The sequence below is a fragment of the Drosophila albomicans genome, unplaced genomic scaffold (assembly GCF_009650485.2).
Source record: "Drosophila albomicans strain 15112-1751.03 unplaced genomic scaffold, ASM965048v2 utg000090l_pilon, whole genome shotgun sequence".
In the NCBI taxonomy this organism is placed as follows: Eukaryota; Metazoa; Arthropoda; class Insecta; order Diptera; family Drosophilidae; genus Drosophila; species Drosophila albomicans.
In genome coordinates, this window is record NW_026263506.1 from 3,336 (window position 1) to 16,214 (window position 12,879).

Consider the following 12,879-nt stretch of genomic DNA (forward strand, 5'->3'; position numbering starts at 1 on the left):
TAACGCTCTCAACGATGAGCATATAGATAGCATTATTCGCCACGATGAAGGCTATAGGGTCCTGAAGGGTGTTCGCACGTCTCCTGCTCACTGGGAAGCAGAAAAGAAAAAGGTAATGGCGATGATTCGACAATTCGGTCTACCAACTTTTTTCATCACTCTGTCAGCTGCTGAGACACGGTGGGCGGAATTATTAGTTTTATTGAAGGGGAATATAGATAGGCAGCAAGTTACAGAAGAAGAAGCTTCGAATTTTAGTTTTAGTGGAAAGGCTCGTTTGATTAGGTCAGATCCTTAGGTTTAGGAAGTTTAATCTGAATGCCGACAGAGAGAACTATTTTAGGGAACTTTTAATGTTATATTTTCCGTGGAGGGATGAACAGGTAGATTTGCTTAGTATTAATTGTGAAAGCGTGTATGCAGCAAACTTAGAATCTATTGGATTTAGGTATAAGTAATATAATGTTTTAGAGGATTTAGAAGACGTGCTTAGAAGGGCCATAGAAGCTGAGGGAAATTTTGAAGAACGGGATCAGGCATTTGGACTTAAATGCCGTTAATGTTCCCGAAGATTCGGACAATGTCATCCGACTTATTAAGCTCCCGCCAATTATGTCACATGATGACTTAGCAAGCATAGTTAAATCTTTGAATCTTAAGCAAAACTTATTTCACGCATGTAATGCATAATGCTAAAGAAAAGAAAATTTTTTATGAGTTTGTAGGAGGCGGAGCAGGTGTTGGCAAGAGTAGATTAATTTCAGCTATTTTCCATTCCCTTTCGCAACTATATAATAGTAGGCCAGGTTGTGACCCCACCTCTGCTAAAATACTTTTGTGTGCTCCCACGGGTAAAGCAGCTTTTGGAATTGGAGGTTCAACCCTGCATTCCATGTTCTCACTTCCAGTGAATCAGTCCGGGTCCTCCTTTAAAGATTTAGGTGCAGATTTACTGAATACACTTCGCTCAAGGTTTATAGATCTTAAGCTTTTAATTATTGATGAAATCTCAATGGTCGGTGCCAAAATGTTATCTCACTTAGATGCTCGTCTTAAGCAAATTTTTGCTAACAGGGAAACCTCATTTGGAGGAATTTCAGTAATTGTTTTTGGCGATCTCAGACAACTACGTCCCGTAGGAGATCGATGGATTTTCCAATCCACTACATCGTCGCATGATCCATACAGTGCTATATTTGGGTCTGCTTTGTGGGATATTTTTAAGTTTTTTGAGCTCACAGAGATTATGCGACAACGAGACGATCAAGCATTTGCGCTAGCGCTTAATAACATGGCATCCGGTCAAATGACAATAAATGACATTAATTTACTTAGAGCTAGAGTTTCGGTCTTAGACCAATTTCCTAATGATGCCATTCATTTGTTTTTGCGTAATGAGGATACAAATATTTTTAACACTGCTAAGTTAAACTCGATACCTACGGAGCAGTTCATTTCCACTGCTCTTGACTCAATTAAAGCTGCACATCTTAACTCAGAAGCTAAGTCCAGATGCTTGGAATCCGTAAAGGATTTCAAAACATCTCAAACTCAAGGGCTTTGCACAACCCTTATTTTGAAAACCACTGCTAAATACATGATGACGGTCAATATAGATACTGCAGATGGTCTTGTTAATGGAGCTTCAGGTATTCTTATGGAAATAGGTTTTAACACATCCAACTCCCCGCATGTTCTTTGGATTAAATTCTTAGATGAAAGTGTTGGAACTAATGCTCGATCTAGGTGCACTCATCGTGCTGAACCCTCTTGGACCCCTGTTCAGAAAACTGTGAAAAGTTTTCAATACCATTCAAATGAGCAAGTTTCTATTGACCGCAAACAATTTCCAGTTGTACCTGCAGAAGGTATAACTATTCATAAAAGTCAGGGTGCTACATATACCAAAATATTGTTCGGCAATTTGTGCCCCCGAAAGCTGACCGTCAGTCAGTGATAGAGCAAGAGCTTGCCAGTTTAAAATCCCAAAATTGTTAAATTCCCATTTCAGCTGTCTCTTTGACAATTCTAAAATCAATGCTGTATTCCATAATACACAAAATTTACATTGCCACATTACTGATATTTGCTCCGATCAGTTAATGCTCCAGTCTCAATTTCTATTTTTCGTTGAGGCTTCTACATATTCCAATGAATCGTATGATATTCCTGGCTACCGTTGTGCTATTCGTCTTGATTGCCAGTCGACTTCTAGTGGATCTCGTCCAAAGAGAGGCATTCTTATATTCGCCAAAAATCAAGTTTTTGAGAATGTTAGTCTCTGCTCAAGCGGACGATATTATTCTGACCCCAATAATTTAGCTTCCGCAGTGTTCGAGTATGCAGTGTTTAAATATAAGTCTTTAGGATTCCTCATTATATATAGAAGTCCAACATAGCCTAATTTTTGGCAGCTAATAGTTTTAGGTTTTTGTTAGATTTGAACACGTCCACAACCAATTATGATACACATATTGATTGGGCGTGCTCAAATATTAGGGATAACAGAGCCACAGCACGCACATATGAGACAATTTGGAATTGGAGGTTCAACCCTGCATTCCATGTTCTCACTTCCAGTGAATCAGTCCGGGTCCTCCTTTAAAGATTTAGGTGCAGATTTACTGAATACACTTCGCTCAAGGTTTATAGATCTTAAGCTTTTAATTATTGATGAAATCTCAATGGTCGGTGCCAAAATGTTATCTCACTTAGATGCTCGTCTTAAGCAAATTTTGCTAACAGGGAAACCTCATTTGGAGGAATTTCAGTAATTGTTTTTGGCGATCTCAGACAACTACGTCCCGTAGGAGATCGATGGATTTTCCAATCCACTACATCGTCGCATGATCCATACAGTGCTATATTTGGGTCTGCTTTGTGGGATATTTTTAAGTTTTTTGAGCTCACAGAGATTATGCGACAACGAGACGATCAAGCATTTGCGCTAGCGCTTAATAACATGGCATCCGGTCAAATGACAATAAATGACATTAATTTACTTAGAGCTAGAGTTTCGGTCTTAGACCAATTTCCTAATGATGCCATTCATTTGTTTTTGCGTAATGAGGATACAAATATTTTTAACACTGCTAAGTTAAACTCGATACCTACGGAGCAGTTCATTTCCACTGCTCTTGACTCAATTAAAGCTGCACATCTTAACTCAGAAGCTAAGTCCAGATGCTTGGAATCCGTAAAGGATTTCAAAACATCTCAAAACTCAAGGGCTTTGCACAACCCTTATTTTGAAAACCACTGCTAAATACATGATGACGGTCAATATAGATACTGCAGATGGTCTTGTTAATGGAGCTTCAGGTATTCTTATGGAAATAGGTTTTAAACACATCCAACTCCCCGCATGTTCTTTGGATTAAATTCTTAGATGAAAGTGTTGGAACTAATGCTCGATCTAGGTGCACTCATCGTGCTGAACCCTCTTGGACCCCTGTTCAGAAAACTGTGAAAAGTTTTCAATACCATTCAAATGAGCAAGTTTCTATTGACCGCAAACAATTTCCAGTTGTACCTGCAGAAGGTATAACTATTCATAAAAGTCAGGGTGCTACATATACCAAAATATTGTTCGGCAATTTGTGCCCCCGAAAGCTGACCGTCAGTCAGTGATAGAGCAAGAGCTTGCCAGTTTAAAATCCCAAAATTGTTAAATTCCCATTTCAGCTGTCTCTTTGACAATTCTAAAATCAATGCTGTATTCCATAATACACAAAATTTACATTGCCACATTACTGATATTTGCTCCGATCAGTTAATGCTCCAGTCTCAATTTCTATTTTTCGTTGAGGCTTCTACATATATCCAATGAATCGTATGATATTCCTGGCTACCGTTGTGCTATTCGTCTTGATTGCCAGTCGACTTCTAGTGGATCTCGTCCAAAGAGAGGCATTCTTATATTCGCCAAAAATCAAGTTTTTGAGAATGTTAGTCTCTGCTCAAGCGGACGATATTATTCTGACCCCAATAATTTAGCTTCCGCAGTGTTCGAGTATGCAGTGTTTAAATATAAGTCTTTAGGATTCCTCATTATATATAGAAGTCCAACATAGCCTAATTTTTGGCAGCTAATAGTTTTAGGTTTTTGTTAGATTTGAACACGTCCACAACCAATTATGATACACATATTGATTGGGCGTGCTCAAATATTAGGGATAACAGAGCCACAGCACGCACATATGAGACAATTTATAGCTATCATAGTGGTATTTTAGTTAGCATTGATGATCAGGTTTAGATTTTTTTGTATTCCTAAAAGTATTTGCACCTAATTTAATTTAATTTAATTTAATTTAATTTAATTTAAATATTTTAATTTTTGTCCTTGAAATCAAAATGTTTTGTTTATTATTATTATAAATTTAATTTATATTAATTATGATTTTATATATACAACAATTTTTTGGGGAATAATGGTGTTGTTTATACACAGCACAAGTCGACTCGTAGGTCTGCCGAAATTAGATTTCGGAAAAGACCCCATTATAAAAATCCGGAAAATTTTGGAAAATGAAAAAATGTAAAAATCCGAAAAAATTTTGGAAAATGAAAAAATGTAAAAATCGGAAAAGTTTTGGAAAATGAAAAAATGTAAAAATCGAAAAAATTTTGGAAAATAAAAAAAATGTAAAAAATCCGGAAAATTTTGGGAAAAATGAAAAAATGTAAAAATCCGGAAAATTTTGAAAAATGAAAAAATGTAACAATCGGAAAATTTTGAAAAATAAAAAAATGTAAAAATCGGGAAAAATTTTTGAAAATTATGTAAAAATGTAAAAATTCGGAAAATGAAAAAAAATGAAAAATGTAAAAAATCGGAAAAATTTCGAAAATGAAAAAATGTAAAAATCGGAAAATTTTGGAAAATGAAAAAATGAAAAATCCGGGAAAATTTTGCGAAAATGTAAAAATGTAAAATCGGGAAAATTTTTTGGAAAATGAAAAAATTGAAAAATGAAAAAAATCGGAAAAATTTGAAAATGAAAAAATGTAAAAATTCGGAAAATTTTTGGAAAAAAATGTAAAAACTCGGAAACTTTTGAAAATAAAAAAAATGTAAAAATCGGAAAAGATTTGAAAATGAAAAATGAAAAATTGGGAAAATTTTTGGAAAATGAAAAAATGTAAAAATCGGAAAAATTTTGGAAAATATAAAAAAATGTAAAAAATCGGAAAAATTTTGGAGAATGAAAAAAATGTAAAAATCGTAAAATGAAAAAAATAAAAATAGGGAAAATTTGGAAATGAAAAAATGTAAAAATCCGGAAAACTTTTAAAAATGAAAAAAATTAAAAATCCGGAAAATTTCGGAAAAATGAAAAAATGTAAAAATCGGAAAAAATTTGGAAAATGAAAAAAATTTAAAAATCGGAAAAACTTTAGAAATTAAAAAAATGTAAAAATTGGAAAAAATTTGGAAAATGAAAAAATGTAAGAATCGGCAATATTTGGGAAAATTAAAAAATGTAAAAATAAAAAAAATTTTGGAAAATGAAAAAATGTAAGAATCGTAAACTTTTATAAAAATGTAAAAATCGGGAATATTTTAGAAAATGAAAAAAATGTAAAAATCGGAAAAATTTTGGAAAAATGAATAAATGTAAAAATCGGAAAAATTTTGGAAAATGAAAAAAATGTAAAAAATCGGAAAAATTTGGAAAAAAGAAAAAAATTTAGTTTAGGTAGGACCGGCTGCCCCTGTACGGGGCAAAGCATAGACCAGTGGAGGTCCGTAGCTGTACCGGTAGCTTATCTACGTCTCAGAAATCGCGCAGTATAGATGCATTTTTGGCAAAAGCCAGCAGCATCCTAGGAGGTAGCCGTGAAACTTCGCGAAGATCGTTGTGGCACGCCGAATTAAGGTATTTCAACCGGAGTCGGGATAACGCTGGGCATCTACAGAGAAGATGCTCAAGTGTTTCCTTAACCCCGGTGTTGATGCGAGCGCATTGCTAAGTGAGAGGCACACCTCCGCTCCGCCGACCGAAAAGCACTCAAAGCTTTTTCGCTCACTAGCAATGCGCTCAGTGCGTAAGAATGCACTCAAGCTCCAGTGCTCTCAGCTTCTCTCTCCCACAACTCACCACCGCTGAGCCACGCTCAGCATAGATCAACGAAATGCCGTCGGCATTTCTCTAAAGTTTAGTTCTAATTTTCGCCTCTCTTACATCGGTATAATTACCCCCCAACTCTGTGCGTCCAACAACCCGAAAAGTTTGCAATAAACCAAATATATATATAGTGAAAAAAACCGCGAGTGTTTTTATTTCGGAAAAGGATGAACTTGGATATTTTCAGCGCCCCCACGTAAACATTTGGTCCTTCGAGCCGGATCAGATTATCATCGGCATTCCAGCATACTACGCTGATAAGTATCACAAGTTTTTTCCATTTGTCCTATCACTTCTCCCACGGTCGTCCGCCCCTCAATTTCCGACATATTGTGCAAAAGATTCCAATATCTTTTGCCAAGTTGCTTTCCTTTTTGCTTCGGACGACCTTTTCTGCGTTTATCCTATATACATTCATTTATAATAAAATATTATTATATATTTTTGTTCCGCCAATCGCGTACGTATGTATGCATGTGTGTTTATTTTTTGTAAGTGCAAGTGCATAGTAGTGAAAAGTGTAAATTATTAAGAGAGCTACTAAAGTGCAAATATTATATATTGTATATTCCATACATATATAAACATACATAATAACTAAAATCCAAGCTGTGTGTACAAGCATTTCGTATTGCTTTAATTCTTGTCCGTTTTATGTTTTGTATGTCGCGATAATCGCCGACATACACACATACACACATACATTGTGCACTCTCTCTTGTCCGCAAGCGCTCCGGCTTGCAGCCGCGCTTGCTCTCGCTCTCTCTTCACACACGCACATACCTTTGTGCACTCTTTCTTGTTCGCAAGCGCACCGGCTTGCAGCAGCACTTGCTCTCTCTCTCCGAACACAAACATACGTGCACTTCGTCTGCTCAAACGTTTGACAGCGCAGTGCAGACATACATACATACATACGTACATACTGCAAGTACTTCTGCGAGTGAAGTAATAGATTGGCAGGGCAGCGGGAGTCGCACTCGACATACCCTACCCTTTCCTTTTTTTTTGCCAAGTGATATATTTAGTGTGTGTATTTTAAGAGCAACTTCCAGCTCAAGTGTCGGTGTATAGGCTTTACTCCCAGCCAGTGTCCCACATACATAGACATACACACACACATATACACACCTACATATAATCACAATTATACTTCCACCACATCTCCATATTTAAAATATATAAATAATTTTTTGTTTTTTTTCGTGACAATTTATTTATTATTTTTCCATCCAGCGCTTTTTAACCACATTTGTGTTTTTTCCAGCGTATTGTATTTTCGTGGTATTTTTTCCGTGCCTTTTTGTTCTTGTTTTCGACAATCATTTGCTTGACTGTCGCGGGAAATTTTCCCCGCCCCCTTTGCGTTCGTTGCCTGTGTCCGCAGTCCGTACCCATTTGGGTACAAAATACCTCAGCACTACCTGTGGTATTTTTTTCTAGTATTTTTTGGTATATTTTCTACTAGTTACATCCATTCCTTCCGTCCCGATCCACAAGATGGCACAAAAACAAAGTAGACACAGCGTTGACGAAATTCATCGCCGCGACTGATCGTATCAGTCACTTTGCGGCGAGAGTCAACAATCTTTCGGCTGATAGCCCATCCCTATATACGTGCCAAGTCCGAAGGGACCAGATGCGTTCCTTATGGGAAAAGGTCGAGAATGAGTATGAGGCTTGCTCTTGCGTCATGTCTGAGGAGATGACCACAGAAGAGCTCCCTACTGTTCAGGCCAAGTACGAGTACTGCTATGCTGCCTACGAGCAGTGTGCAGCTCTGTTAGGTGAGCAAATAGCCAACGCATCCCAGGCGCTCTCCCCCCGTACACCCGTACAACCACAAGCTGTGCAATCCATGCCCACAGGGTGTCGATTACCTCCGTGCGACACCGAAGTCTTCGGAGGCGATTACACTCGCTGGCCCACCTTCCGGGATTTATTCACAGCCCTCTATATACAGAACCCGAGACTGTCGGAAGTTGAGAAACTTTTCTATCTCAACTCCAAGACCAGCGGTGAAGCCCATGCCATTGTGTCAAAATCTCCTTTGACAAATGAAGGGTTCCAGTCGGCGTGGTCCAGCTTGACTGAGCGTTTCGAGAACAAACGGTTGCTCGTAAACAGTCAGCTGAGAATTTTGTTCAATTTGCCCACCATTGGGCAAGAGTCGGGTTCCTCTATTCAGGAGTTGCAGAGCACCATTCAAGGGTGTCTGACAGCCTTAGAGCACTCGAAAATCGACACAGAGAATTGGGATTGCATCCTGGTTTTCTTGTGTTCTTCGAGGCTCCCCAAGTTGACCCTTTCTCTTTGGGAACAGTCAATCCAAAGCAAGAGCGAGATTCCTACGTGGGTTGACATGAACGCTTTTCTTCTAGAGCGCCATCGCACCCTAGAAGCGATAGCGGAGGTGTCATCCAGCACGAACGCTCCGACGGTTCCAAGAGCCTCACCCAAGAAGGCCCCCGTCTCCAGGCAGGTCAACTCTTTTATGACCATTAAGACCCAGACCTGCAATTTCTGTTCCCGGGAGAATCATCCGATTCGATTGTGCCCTCGCTTCCTCCAGATGGGTGTCAATGAAAGGGTCAACCATATTAAGCAGCAGAAGCTGTGCTTAAACTGTTTCGCACGAGGCCATGTCCAGGCCGACTGCACAAGTGCGCACAACTGTTTAACGTGCAAGGGTCGTCATCATACACTCTTGCATCGAGTCAACCCGACGCCGACAGTCACTAATCCTACTCCTAATATACAGTCCACTCCTTCCCAGTCAGCTAATGTGCAATCATTCCTGGCAGTTAACACACAAGGTGTTCTGCTGAGTACAGCTGTTGTACATATTTGCCATCACGGCGTTCGGCACACAGCACGGGCTCTGATCGATTCCGGATCAGAGGCTACCTTCATTTCTGAACGATTGTTCAAGCGCTTGAGGATGCCATACACATCCGTTCAAGCCCACGTCTCTGGGCTGACTCAAGTTGTAGCAGCCCAGCCCGAAAAGCATTGCCAATTCCTAATTGGCTCCCCGTTGCGACCAGATCTGCAGATTGAGGCATCGGCTTTCGTCCTTCCGCAATTAGCAGGAAAACTGCCCTCATGCGCTGTCCCACAAACCATCCTCGACAATCTGCCAAGCATTCCGCTGGCCGACCCCAAGTTCTATGAGAGTTCGCAGATAGACGTGTTTTTAGGCGCGGATATCCTCCCATCCGTTCTTCTCGGCGGCTCTCGTCCGAACGTTTGTGGGACCCTCATTGGTCAAGAGACCATTTTCGGTTGGATCCTGACCGGCCCATTGTCGGAATCCACTTCTAACTCCATCTCGTCCTTTTCGACTCGACTGTCCGTCGATCGAACTCCTACGATCGGTCCTGTGACAGGACCCCCCTCCCAAATCTATTTCAGTTTTTTCGGCTCGACTTTCCGTCGAACGAAACTTCGCCATTGGTCCTGTGACGGGACCCCATTCAAAATCGGTTCCAACACCTTCGGCTCGACTGTCCGTCGACCGAACCTATACGATTGATCCTGTGACAGGACCTCCCTTAGAGCCTCTTTCAGCTCGACTGTCCGTCGAACGATCCCGGACGGAGACGCAGTCTTCCTCTGCACCGATGGCACCGGTCACTCCGCGTGGGGTTTCCGTGCCTCCCGGCACACCCTCGCACCAGCCCAGGAGCCGACGCGACCACCCGGCACCCTCCAGAGAAGAACCACCAAGGACGTCCCGTGTCCACGTTTCCCAGGCCGGCATCCACCAGGCCGGCATCCACAGGCCCACTTACCCACGCACCCGGCCCGTGCCTAGCTCCCGCAGACGGCACTTTCCAGTGCAAAGGAGTGAGCATACTCCCCACCGCGGCGAGTTGGATCCGTGTTGTCCAGTAAGCCGCATCAGCGAGTCGTTGCCAGGGGCCTTGGGCCTCTCCATCACTCGCATGGGCGCTGAAGGAGTCTGCACGGCGTCGTTGCGCTCCAAGACACACCCACGCTATCTATCCTGATATTGTCCTGCCGGGTATCCTCCCAAATTTGTTATGTTTTGCAATCCCAATATTGCAAGGGGGGGAGAATGTTGATGCGAGCGCATTGCTAAGTGAGAGGCACACCTCCGCTCCGCCGACCGAAAAAGCACTCAAAGCTTTTTCGCTCACTAGCAATGCGCTCAGTGCGTAAGAATGCACTCAAGCTCCAGTGCTCTCAGCTTCTCTCTCCCACAACTCACCACCGCTGAGCCACGCTCAGCATAGATCAACGAAATGCCGTCGGCATTTCTCTAAAGTTTAGTTCTAATTTTCGCCTCTCTTACATCGGTATAATTACCCCCCAACTCTGTGCGTCCAACAACCCGAAAAGTTTGCAATAAACCAAATATATATAGTGAAAAAAACCGCGAGTGTTTTTATTTCGGAAAAGGATGAACTTGGATATTTTCAGCGCCCCCACGTAAACACCCGGGTTCGTTGCATTTCCTGCACTGATCACTGTTCGTGATGCCCAGCTTTACAGCATGGACAGCTGACAGACAGTGACCAGTTAAAATGCCTAGCATTAGCCTGCAGTCTTTCCTTGAAAGCTGCATGACGAATTTGGTTAAGTTTTTGTTAGTAGAGGCACACATCAGCCTTGCAGTTTTGCACGAGTTGGCATTACGCCAGCTCGCGTCCCACAGAAGTCTAGAGCGCACCTCAATTTCACTGCCTAGAGTTCGCAGGGATATCGGAACATTGCACATGTTACCGACATCGAGCCCCACTCCCTCTTTGGCGAGAGTGTCTGCGATCTCGTTGCCATCGATGCCCTGGTGGCTTGGGATCCAATAGATACGCACGACCGCAGATGCGTTCAGCGACTCTATTGCTCTTCTGCTGTCCAGGACAACTTTGGACTTGACCACATCAGAGTGCATTGATCTTATTGCAGCCTGGCTGTCAACAAAGATGTTAATAGAGGTGTGATTACGCTGTAAACCCCGAGCCAATTCGGCAGCCTTGCCAATGGCAAAAACTTCCGCCTGGAAGATGCTGCAATGGTCTGGGAGTTTATAGGATTGTTTGGAGACCGGGTCTGGGCAGTATACGGCCGCTCCGACACTACATCCATCTTCGACCCGTCGGTGAAGAGGTTGAGGGCTTCGGGAATGCATAACCCTTCCCGTCAGCACTCCGGTTCCAAGATTATTTTGTTAATATGGTCAGTACTGGTAAGGGGGATAGTATAGTCCAAGTCTCTACTAGTCTCCCTACCAATGGCGCTGTGACCATAGCCTAGCAGACTCAGATTGCCAGTTGCGGCAATCCGTAGGGACGATTTTGCGGCTATGGATTGCGCGTATAGGTTTAACTGTGTCCTTTCCATGGTGGATAGGTACGTCCTTTTTTCCGTGGCCTGCCACCACACTAGAACACCGTAGGTGAGGATAGGGCGAACAACTGAGATGTATATCCACCGCATTAGATTAGGAGAGAGGCCCCAAGTGCAACTAAGCATCTTTTTCGCCATGTACAAGGCTCCGGTGGACTTCTTCACCCTTTCTAACACATTGAGCTTTCATGACAGTTTGCTGTGCAGGACCACACCTAGGTATTTTACTGCTAGGCTCGGCTTTAGCATAGTGCAGCCTATTTTTGGGGGGGGACCACGCAGGTACCTTATACCTCTTCGTGAAGAGGATAAGGTCCGTTTTGTCCGCGTTAATGCTGAGCCCGGCTGATTCGGCCCATGCTTTAACTTCCCGCAAAGTAAGTTCCATTACGGAACTAAGGTTGGTTGGGCATTTCCCAGTTATCAAAATGCTTATGTCGTCAGCATAGGCAATTAACTTGGGGGGCCCGTCTAGTAAATTTTAGAAGTAGGCTATTTACCACTAAATTCCAAAGGAGAGGCGAGAGAACCCCACCCTGGGGAGTGCCACCTCGCACTACCTTTGTAATGGCCGCATCGCCTCACGGAGCCACCAACCGCCTGTCACAAAGAAGGCGGTTGACCCACCTGTGGATCGCTGATGCCGTGTTAACTGAGGTAAGGCCCTTCATAATAGCGTCAGTCGTGACGTTATTGAAGGCGCCTGAAATGTCAAGAAATGCACCCAAGGCATATTCTTTATAGTGGTCTGCTTTTTCGATGGAGGCCACTAGAGCATGGCGAGCAGTCTCAATGGACTTGCCCTTTGTGTACGCATGCTGATTTGGGGACAACAGATGCATTGAGTTGCTTCTGATGTGCAAATCAAGTAGCTTTTCCAATGTTTTTAGCAGAAAAGAGGTTAGGCTGATAGGCGGGAAGTCATTTGGGACCACATGACTGCATTTGCACGCCTTGGGCAGGAAAATGACTTTCGAGGTCCTCCAAAGCGTGGGAATATGACCCCATGCGAGACACGCCGAATAGATACCCGATAGCCACGGAACAATCGTGGGCTTGCTGGCTTGCAGCATTGCTGGCGAAAGTCCATCGAGACCGGGCGACCTGACCTTCGCAAAGGAGTCGATAGCCCGAATTATTTTGTTATCTGTAATTAGACCGGCAGGGGGTCTCATAACTGGGAGACTAGGAAAGAGCTGCCAGTCACTGTTCTATATTCCAATACATCCCGGGAAATGAGTTGAGAGCAGTGCTTCAAGAGTTTCAAGAGTTTCAGCACTGCTCTCCGTCCACGCTCCATCGCCCGACTTGAGCAGACTAGGACTGGAAGCCTGCTTGGACAGCAGCTTCCTCAGTCTGGAGGTGTCTTTTGATA

The 12,879-nt window shown here is 42.5% G+C and overlaps 1 protein-coding gene across 1 annotated transcript; it reads left to right on the forward strand.

Annotated features, from left to right (window-relative positions):
- The first annotated feature begins 7,824 nt into the window (after window positions 1-7,824).
- Window positions 7,825-10,144, forward strand: LOC127566254 (uncharacterized). Its single transcript, XM_052008278.1, has 3 exons — window positions 7,825-7,918; window positions 8,000-9,508; window positions 9,546-10,144. The coding sequence occupies exons 1-3, from the start codon at window positions 7,825-7,827 to the stop codon at window positions 10,142-10,144; spliced, it is 2,202 nt and encodes a 733-aa protein (XP_051864238.1).
- The last annotated feature ends 2,735 nt before the right edge of the window (window positions 10,145-12,879 follow it).